This window comes from Eumetopias jubatus, unplaced genomic scaffold (genome assembly GCF_037043125.1).
Source record: "Eumetopias jubatus isolate StellerSeaLion01/CBP00866 unplaced genomic scaffold, mEumJub1_p1.0 scaffold_15, whole genome shotgun sequence".
In the NCBI taxonomy this organism is placed as follows: domain Eukaryota; kingdom Metazoa; phylum Chordata; class Mammalia; order Carnivora; family Otariidae; genus Eumetopias; species Eumetopias jubatus.
Window position 1 is genome coordinate 94168568 of NW_028274821.1, and position 9954 is coordinate 94178521.

The 9954-nt window shown below is 60.9% G+C and overlaps 1 protein-coding gene across 1 annotated transcript; it reads left to right on the forward strand.

The window, feature by feature from the left end:
- The first annotated feature begins 1184 nt into the window (after positions 1 to 1184).
- Positions 1185 to 9709, forward strand: CCDC183 (coiled-coil domain containing 183). The gene is made up of 14 exons (XM_028094552.2): positions 1185 to 1342; positions 1856 to 1977; positions 2426 to 2503; positions 2703 to 2870; positions 3064 to 3168; positions 5014 to 5136; positions 6425 to 6550; positions 6649 to 6703; positions 7236 to 7336; positions 7887 to 8047; positions 8317 to 8485; positions 8572 to 8682; positions 8753 to 8849; positions 9591 to 9709. Exons 1-14 carry the CDS (start codon positions 1273 to 1275, stop codon positions 9707 to 9709), a joined length of 1605 nt encoding a protein of 534 aa, XP_027950353.1. The 5' UTR covers positions 1185 to 1272.
- The last annotated feature ends 245 nt before the right edge of the window (positions 9710 to 9954 follow it).

Here is a 9954-nt window from a genome sequence, read left to right on the forward strand (position 1 = left end):
TCTCCTAGCTCAGGAGGAGCCAGCCCTGCCTGGCTGATGGGGACCTTGGCTCTTGGCAGGCACCAGTGCAACTTACGGGGCAGGGCGAGGCGGGGCAGGGGGCCTGAGAGAGGGTGGGGAAGGCCGAGGGTCTGCGTGATGGTGGAGAGTCTGGGATACGGGACTCAGGTGGCCTCTGAAGTGGAAGGGAATGAGCCTGGGGCCTGGCCAGGTCTCCTGGGGGAGAGAGGGCATCAGTTGAGGTCGCTGGTCAGAACACTGACGTCCTAGGTGGTGCACGGGCCTCGGAGTGGACGTGGCTTCAGAGACAGATCCCATGGGCTACTGTGTCGTGTGACCTGTGGGAGGTTCTAGCTCACCTGGATGCCCCAGCCACAGGGGAGAGGCACAGCTACCTCCGGGCCTGGGGATGAGGCCAGGCCTGGGCAGTTTTCCTGAGTGGGGGGCAGCCCCTGTCCATTGGCCCCTGTCCAATGGCTGCACCTCGATCTCAGACTCCCACCCTCCAGGATACGAGACGATAAATTCCCACTGTTCCAGCCACGTGGGATGTGGCAGGCACTCTGTTATGGCAGCCCCAGCCAATTCAGGCAGCGTGGCCAGAAACAGTAACCTAGCTGGTATGCACCCTGGGATCCCAGGCTGTCGGGTTGGGGCACACAACTCCAAGGGCAGCGTGGGCCGGGGATGACCCCGCCTGGAGTAAGTGACACCTAAAACTAGACCCAGGAACTCCCCCAGGGAAGTGGAGGCGGAGCAGGACGGCTCCAGGCAGCAGGCGAAGGGCAGGGAGAGACGGGGCCTCACAAGCCAGGTCACCCAGGGTGCAGAGTCTGCGCTTGGGGTGGGGTGAGGGAATGGCGATCCCATAAGGCAGAGATTGGAAGTTTTAGGGGGCTCAGTGGAAGACAGCCTGGGGGTGTGGAGGGGATGGGGAGGGTACAGGGGGCTGGTGTGGGGTACACTGTCAAACCACCCCAAATCACCGTGGCCCTGTGGAGGGCGCCTCCACCCTGGCAGTGCTCCTGAGCACAGAGCAGCCTAAGACTCATGCATCCAGGGGACAACCCCAAGGCTGACTGGGGGCAGGGGGTGGGGGCAGGGCGGGCCAGGATCTCCAGGGTTCCCTCAACTGGACATCAAGAACCTCGGCCCTCATCACAATGGGCCAAGATTCCGGGGACAATCTGAAGTGCATGCAGTTCTGCTGAGCAGGCCCAGCACAGGGAGGGCGGGAATGCAGAGGGTCCCTGGAGGACCCTGAGGGCTACCATGAAGATGCGCAGTGAGGCAGATGTGGACGAGCAGATCCAGGAGCTGAAGACAATCACTCGGCTCCAAGGTGAGCCCACCCCCAGGTTCCAGCCCGCCTGGCCACTTTCTGGGCTCAGGGGATTTCAGATTTAACCACAGGGCCAGTCCAGGGCAAACAAGGACTAGTGGCCACCCCGCTCAACAGATCTAAGAGAAGGGACCAAAGGGGAGGCCGTGCAGGGGGCTTCAAGGAGATTTGCGAGCACAGTGAGCCCCAAAGCCAGAGGGGACAGGCAAGGACCCACCTGCTTCCCTGGCCAGTGGGTCTGGAAGGGATCCCAGGATGTGCCCATCTCTGGCTGCCACCTCACCCTCCCCACTGCCCAGCAGAGCCATCCACATCGGCACTGTTGAGCACTGAAGCCAGTGAGCCTTAGGAGGTGGGAGGAAGGACCATGGCTGTGGAGGCAGCATTCTCGTGCCCACCCCACCTTGGGCCTCCCTGGTGTGGAGCCTCCCCAGTTCAGGAATCCCGCCAGCCCTTGGCCCACATCCTGGCCTCCTGGCCCTCTGCCCCTCCGCTCCCCACCCCCCACCGCAGAGCAATGTCGGGCACTGCAAATCCAAGCGGTAAAGGAGAAGAGTGCCAAGAACAAAACCATGCTGGCTCTCCTGCGCAGCAACATCCGACGCGGAGCCCAAGATTGGGTTTTGGCCAACAAGGTGAGCAGTCCTGCCCCCTCCCTGCTGACCCCTGGCTGGGGATGGCGGGGGGGGGGGGGGCATGCACGTGCTGAAACAGTCCCACACACAGGTGGAAGGCAGGCACCTCCTCTTCTCCCCCCTCCCCCCGGAGCCAGGGGGCATCTTGGGGAGGGTCTTCCCAGGACCTATTCCCCTAGCTCCAGTCACTCGCGAAAGCCTGGCAGGCAGGGTGGGCCTGACTGGGGTCCTTTTCGGGGCTGCCCCCTACAGCACGGGCCCCTCTGGCTCTCTGGCCATGTAGGGGAGACTGGGCCCTCTCCTTCAGACTCCCATTGCATCTGAGCTGAGATGACCCGGATGGGGCCAGCACAGGGTGGAGGAGGCCGGGGGAGAATGCCTGGCGGGACTGGGGGCTGGGGGTACACAGAGAGACCAGGGCCCCAGCTCAGCCACCGCCGCTCTGCAGGATGACCAGCGGACCATTTCCAAGGCTTGCGGGAAGGACGTGTCCATGAGGCTGGCGCACTGCCGCTCCTCCATGGAGGTGAGGTGGCAGGAGGGGGTCCCTCAGCCTCTCCCAGCCAGGGCACCCCCCCACCACCACCACCACTAAACGACGCTGCGGAACAGGTGGCGGGCAGGGCGAGGGCCAGATCCCAGGGGTCCCGCCCCTCCAGCCCAGCTGCGCTCGGGTCCGCTGCCCCCTGCACACCCACGCGCGGGCCGTGCCCTCCCCGACACAGGTGGCGCGGGAGAAGCTGCGAAAGTACGTCTTCGACCGCGTGAACGTGCACAACGTGCTGATTCACCTGGTGCGGCGGCGGGGTCAGAAGCTGGAGAGCATGCAGCTGGAGCTGGCCAGCTTGAGGAGTCAGCCCGACGCCACCAAGGAGGAGCTGCGCATGCTGCAGGTGGCGGGCGGGGCGGGGCTTGGCTTCGTGGGATGGGCGGGGCCTCTGGGATGGGCGGGGCTCCGTTGCCTTAGATGAAAGGCACACACCGTCCCTCCTTCCCTGGAAGAAAGCGCATCCTCCAGGGTCAGACTCCAGGCGGGCATTCCGATGGTCTGTCCCCAAGCACTGTGTGCCCTCGGGCCACCCCCAGGTCATCCGCCAGCTTGAGAACAACATTGAAAAGACCATGGTCAAGATCACCACAAGTCAGAACATCCACCTGCTGTACGTGGACCTGCTGGATTATCTGAAGAAAGTGAGCCCCCTCACCCCACACCCCAGCCCAGGGAAGCCATCTGGCCGTGAGCGCAGGAGTCTCAGGCCCCAGCCTAGGTGCAGTGCATCTCAGTGGGGACAGGAGCCTCCGGGGCAGGGCTACGCTCCCCGCCCCCCGCAGGGAAGGGGCTGCAACTCTCCTTCAGGCCACTGTGCCCCAAGGACAGACCTCTGCTTTGGGCCCCACTGAGCAGGGGCACCATGTACCTGTATGTGGAAACTTGTTAGTTGCTTCTTCAAAAAGGCATATTATGGGATATATCAGAATTGTTTGGGTTTTTTGCATGTATTTGATGGTTCAGTGTTTTTATTTTGCCCTATCCTTTCTCATTTGCCTGGCCTCTGAGGACAAAAGGTGGGTCCTGAGCCCACAGAAAGTGCCCTAACATCATAGAGGGCAAGTCACCTCTGAGCAGGCCGGTCACCCCGTGCTTGCTGCCCACCTCTTCCAAGCCGCCCACCCTGCCCCCAGGAGATGAGGCCTGGAGGAGGACCCCGGTCCCGCTGGGAGGCAGGGTCTCTCCATGGGGAGGAGGACCAGAAGACAGGAGGGCTGCGGGGTGCTGCGAGGAGCACTGTGGCAGGCGGGGCAGGGAGAGTGAGGAAGTTCTCCTAACTCCCTCATCCTGAGGCTGGCACGGGGGCGCCCCGGAGGGCAGGTGACAGGTGCAAGTGTGGTTTGGGAGGAGGGTGGCACGGGTAGGCATTGCAGCTCCTCCTGGCTGGAGTCACAGCCCCCCAGGTTCAGCCCATAGCCCACAGAGCCAGGTACCATGGTCCTCCTGCCTGCCCCTCTTGCCACAGCACCCTGTCCCTAGAGACCCAGACGGAAGCCCTGCCACCTTGCCTCCCTGGACCCGCCTCCTCACACCCCTTCCCCCTCCAGCTGCACTCCTGGGACCAGCCCCCCTTCATTTGGGAGTATTATGTCCCTCCAGGGGCATGCTCTTTTCAGAACATACACATTGTTTTTCTTAATTAGGCTCCATGCCCATCATGGAGCCCAACACAGGGCTTGAACTCACGACCCTGAGATCAACACCTGAGCTGACATCAAGAGTGGGATGCTTAACCGACTGAGCCACCCAGGCGCCCCCAGAACATACGCATTTTTCAAAAATAACTCCCATGATCATCTATATTTTTTTAAAAAACTAGCAAAGATTCTACATTGTAGTTATTAACAGCAAAGTACTAAGAGTCAGATATATTGGATATTTATGAAGCTGGTTCTGAGCTTAATACCTCATTGTACCTTCTGAATAGATTCTGACAGCTGCCTTCTGAAAGAACCATTATCAACAGATGGGGACACTCAGAGAGGTTAAGTGGCTTTCCTAAGTTCCCACAGCCAGCTGGTCAGGGCAGCCTTGGCCTTGAGCCCTGAGTCTCTGACCCCACATCTGTGTTTTGAGCCTCCCTGCTTCACTTCAGACAGGAGCAAGCTCCCTGGGTGGCGGTCACCTCTCACACAGTGGGACACCCCATCACTGTCCTCAGGGCTCGCACAGTCCAGGGTAAGGAGTTGAGGGCAGGGATGGTCTACTCTGGAAGGGCAGCATCTGGTTGGCCCATAGCCCCTGGGCCATCAGTTTCTGCTCTTGCCCCTTCTTTTTTTAAGATTTATTTATTTTAGAGAAAGAGCATGCACGGGGGGTAGGAGGGGTGCAGAGGAAGAAGAGAGAGAATCTTAAGCAGGCTCCACGCCCAGCACGGAGCCCAACATGGGGCTCGATATCACGCCAGGACCCGAGCCAAAATCACAAGTCAGACGTTTACCCAAATGAGCCACCGGGCACCCCTGTTCTTGCCCCATTCAATGTAGGAGCTGGTAGGATACCCCACAGAGCTGGACAAGCTGCAGAATCTGGTGGGCGACTACTGCTCAGAACTATCAGACATGACAGTCATGTCCCAGGACGCCATGTTGATTACAGATGAGGTCAAGGTGAGTTCAAGCCCCAGGGCTGGGGGTCCCGCAGGGCTCCCTCTCAGACCTGTCTGGTCCAGGGTCCATAGGAACACCCCAAACCCACACTGCCTGCAATCACTAGCTGCCCCACGAGCCTGCTCTGCTCACACATGATGGCCCTGGACACAGAGGGTCCCACCAGACACGGAAGCCTGGAGGGAGACACAGGACGAAATGTGCCTGGCCCAGGCAGGGGCCATCCCTTCACCCAGTCTGTGCCTGCAAGTCAGGCATGTGTCATCCTCACGAGGGGGCAGTGTACGAAGCCATCCAGTAGTCCATGAAGAAATGTCACACATTCATTGGCCCGTGCTGCAGAGAGAGGAGTGGATGATGTGGGGCCCCCCTGGGGCACTTAGCTGCTCAGGGGGGCGATGCTTGAGTGGGGCTCTGGAGGTCGGAGGGGCCCGAACCCTGGAAGATGAAGGACAACAAAGGTCCTGGGGCATAACCAGGCCAAAGGAGGTGCAAGTGGCTGGAGCAGAGATGCAGAGGAGCCTGTTAGCCAGTGGAGGAAGCAGGGTGGTTGGAGCTTAGATCCTGGCCCCCCACCCAACCTGAAGCTCTAGGAGGAGACATAGGGGCAGTGGGATCAGATCTGCATTTCAAAAACAGGCGTGCTCTGGCTGCAGAGACCCAAGGGAACCAGAGTCCAGACACTGGTCACCTGGGACGGACCAGTGGTAGCACTGGGTACCTAAACATCAATGGGGTCCAGAAGTCTCTAAAGGTCACCCAAAGGGGTCTAGCGCCATGTCAGATGTGGACGGGGAGGGGGAGAGCAGCGTCCAGGAAGCATAGCCAGGCGCGGATGGATGATGGGTTTAGCCACCAAAACAGGACCCTGGGGAAGAGACCAGGTCTGGGGGAAGATGTCAGGTTCCTTTTTAGACACGTGGAATTGCTCCCCCTTGAGCAAGCCGAGGCAGCGGGGAGCCCAGGCTACAAAGAGACATGGGGTCCCCGAGCCCTGGCTGCAGCTGGGGCGGGCGACTCCAGCAGAGGAGGGGCAGAGGGGAAGGCGGCATCCCTCAGGGCGCCCCTCAGAGGCCCAGCATATGGGAGGAGGAGTCCAGAGAGGGGGGTGGAAGGCGGGAAGGGTGGTGAAAGCTGGCAGGCAGGCACAGTTTAGGAAGAAGGGCGCAGCCAAGAGCCTCCAATGCTATTCCCAAATCTAGAAGATGGGGACTGAAACTGAATGCTGGATTTAGCACCATGGGGGCCTCGGTGAGACATAACCGCGCCCCACCCCCCGTGTCCCCAGATGAACATGCGGCAAAGGGAGGCAACTTTCATCGAGGAACGCAGGGCTCGGGAGAACCGGCTCAATCAGCAGAAGAAGCTGATTGACAAGATCCACACGAAGGAAACCAGTGAGAAGTATCGCCGGGTAAGTCCCCGCGGGACCCCCACCGCTGCGCAAGGAACGTTGGGTGGCCCGCTCCCCAGCTGAGGGTGCTGCTCATTTTGTCCTCCCTTTCCTATCAGGGCCGGCGGGACTTGGACTTCCCCTCCAATCTGATGGGTACAGAAACTGTGAAAGGTGAGCACTCAGCTCTCTGCCACCCCCAGCCAGGGTCCCGGGAGGCCCGCACAGGCACAGGCCACCCAGTCAGGTCTCTGTGAGGCCAGGTGCAACCTGCAGTGGCCAGGGTGAGGGAGACACCTGCCCCTCCCTGGCTCTACCTGCAGAGGCTCAGTGCCAACAGCCACAGCCCACATCCTTGGGCTCACTGCCGAGTGTGGCCAAGCCCCCAGCTCCTCCGCTGTCCCCTGGCACCCCAGGGCTCGATCTCCCAGTGATTCCTCAGAAGAGATAAGTCCGGGCCCCTGGACCCTTGGGCTGCCTCTGAGAAGCGCCCCAAAGGCCCCATGCCGGGCTGCTTCTGGATGGAGCTGCCCTGGGGCATCCTGGACAGGCCAGGTAAAAGTGCAGGTAGCTCTGATGGGTACCTGCCCGGCTCTCTGGTAGTCTCCCCTGATGCCTGGGCATGCACAGAAGTGTCTGGTGGCCTTGAGCAGAGCTCCCACGCCATTCCTGCATGCTGGCCACCCTTCCCCTCTGCTCTGCCCAGTGAGGAAAAGAGAGACCTCCAAGGCGGACATCGAGTACCAGACAGACGTGACTGCTTTGGTGGAGAAAGTGAAGACGGCTGTGCGGTGCTCCCACCTCTGGGTACTGCTCCCTGGCTCTCCTGGGGGTGGGGGAAGGCAGGGAGCCCCTGCCCCAGCCCAAGGCCCGGCTGAGCCTACTGAATGAAGGGACACAGAGCTGCAGCCCCCACGGCTGAAAGTAGAGAGCACTCTAGCATATCCAAGTCACATTCCAGGGGCTGCACGAGCCTGCTGGGATTCGAGGACCCAAGTGCTGAGACCTCCACCTACAACCCTGTCCCTTCCCAAACCCCTAGGACCACAATGAGAGGCCGCCTCTGCCTGGCCCTTCTGTTTAATCCGATCTGGGTTTATTATTAGTAAGCCTTAGCGCCCATCCTCGGCCCTGACATAAGCTTGTCCATCCTCGGACAAGTGGCTCAAAGCGAGGCAGTCTTTCAGGGGTGGTCCCCTCGTTTCTGCCTTGGGCTGTCTGCTTGTTGTGTGGGTCACATGCCCTGACTCACCTAAAGTGCTTCGCCCAGTGCCTGGCCACAGTCAGCATCATTCCTGACCATGGGGAGGGACCCAGAAGAAACCAGTTCTGCTTCTCCCCACACTGGCCCCACCAGGACATCGCTGGCCGGTTCCTGGCTCAGAGGAACACTGAGGAGAACCTGAAGCTGCAGATGGAGGACTGTGAGGAGCGGTGGGCGAAGCTGGAGGCTTTGATGAAGAAGCTGGAGATGGAGGAGGCAATGCTCAAGTTCCGCAAGACGCCCAGCTCTGTCAGGTACCCTCCAGGCCTCTGCCTTCCACGGGGGCCCCCCCGACTGGTCCCCATGCACAGCCGTGTGGGCTGGGGCCCAGCTTGAGCTGAGAGTGTCCGCTGCCAACAAGCATGTGGGTACCTGGCAGGTGGGCTGGAGGGGCCTAGTCAAGGGGTGCCACGTGCCCACACCTGAGCTATCTGAACTCTGGAGCCCCTGAAGCTAGCACAGCACTCAGCTCAGGGCTCAGGCCGCCTTAGCCCGGAACCTGTGCCACCATCCTCCGCAACAGTTTCAAGTCCGTGGAGAAGAGAATGAACGACATGCTGAGAAAGGAGGAAGACAGACGGCAGCTGGCCTACTCCAGCATGACCAAGAGCCAGAAACTGCTGTTGACCGTCCAGACAGGCATTGACAACCTCTTCATCCGGCTGATTGGCATTGCCCTGCCCACAGCCCAGGTACCAGGTGCGGTGGGGGGGAGCCGCCTGCACAGAGTCCCTGGGAGAAGCCAGAGGAGAGACGGGACCCTTCTCCCGGCCTTCAGAAAGAAGTGGCGCTCTCTGACAGCCTCGACGTGTTCAGCAAGCTGGCGTACTGCGAAGCAAAGCTCCTGTACCTGGCTGACAGAGTGCGGATGCTGTCCAGCACCGAGGAGGTAGCCGGAGGCTGGGTGTGCCTACGCGTCCCACGTTCCCCTGGAGCTGACAGTCCCCTGTGCCCTGCAGGTGGACACAAAGGTGAGGGATGCCCTGGAGACCTCGACTCTGAAGGAGAAGCAGAACACCAGGATCAGCCTTGAGGACCTGGAGGAGGACATGATAGGTACAGGATCGGGGCTGGGGGCCAGGCCACACACAGCCACAGGGAGGGGAGGAGTGGCGGATGGCTCCGTCTGCCCGGGACAGCCTGGAGGCACAGGGGGCACTACAGGGACAGAGAGAGTGTGTCCTCTGTTCCCATGGGATTTCAATTCAGGGAAGTGACCTAGTGAGGACACGGAAAGGCTAATGCCATCTGAAGGAGAATCTGTTACATTTCCTGACATATGGGAGCATCCCCGCCTTCGAGGAGTGAGACAGGAGCGAGGGAATGGCCTAGACCTTTGTTGGGGTTTCTGCAGGAAAGCGGGGGTGGAGGACAGGGCAAACAGCTTCAGATGGGCTTTTTGAACAATTCTGGTGGACTTGGGGTGTAGGGCTGTTCCCAGTTGCCTGGTGCCTGGCCCTGGGTTGATTTAGGCGGGGGAATATTGGCTTGGTGTGAGGGTTTGATAAAGCAGGGGGTCGCGGGTGTGGGCTCTGGACGGGTTGGTGTGCAAGAGAGACGGCTCGCAGCGGCCAGCCTTCTGCCCTCTCTAAGAACTGGCCAGCCCTGCGAGTGGCAGCCTCTCCCCGAGCGTGTAAGACCCCAAATGCCAGGGCACCAGGAATAGAGAAAATAAGAGTAAGTAGCTAGTACCTGGCCCTGGGACGAATGCAGGCCAACAGAGCAGAGTGGAAGCAAGCTCGCTGGAGCAGAGGGGCTGCAGCGCGCGGCTCCCCTCCTCCTCGCCCTCCTTTCTAGAAACCTTCCAGTTCGCAGACGTGGACCACAGCTACGTCCCCTCGCGGGCCGAGATCAAGCGGCAGGCCCAGCGGCTGATCGAGGGGAGGCTCAAGGTGGCCAAGAAGAAGAGAAAGTAACCCCGAGGAGGAGGAGGAGCCCCTGCCCCGCGCCGCGGCCGGCGCTTTGTTAAACAAATAAACATTTTTCCAGGACTGCTGGGGCACCGGGGGGGGGGGGGGGGGGGACACAGGAGTCTCAGACACGAGCCCGGGGGGCCGCGGCAGTGGGGGGACCACGTGGGGAAGTCGGCGGGAAGGTGGGATACTGGGTGTGGGTCCGGGGTTGAGGGGTGGGTGGCGGGGTGGGCCCAGCGAGGAAGCGG

Coding starts and splice junctions, on each gene's coding strand:
- CCDC183 (XM_028094552.2), top strand. CDS start 1,273: ATGAAGATGCGCAGTGAGGCAGATGTGGACGAGCAGATCCAGGAGCTG. Junction 3,169..5,013: donor TGCTGGATTATCTGAAGAAA/GTGAGCCCCCTC, acceptor CATTCAATGTAG/GAGCTGGTAGGATACCCCAC. Junction 8,683..8,752: donor TGCTGTCCAGCACCGAGGAG/GTAGCCGGAGGC, acceptor TGTGCCCTGCAG/GTGGACACAAAGGTGAGGGA.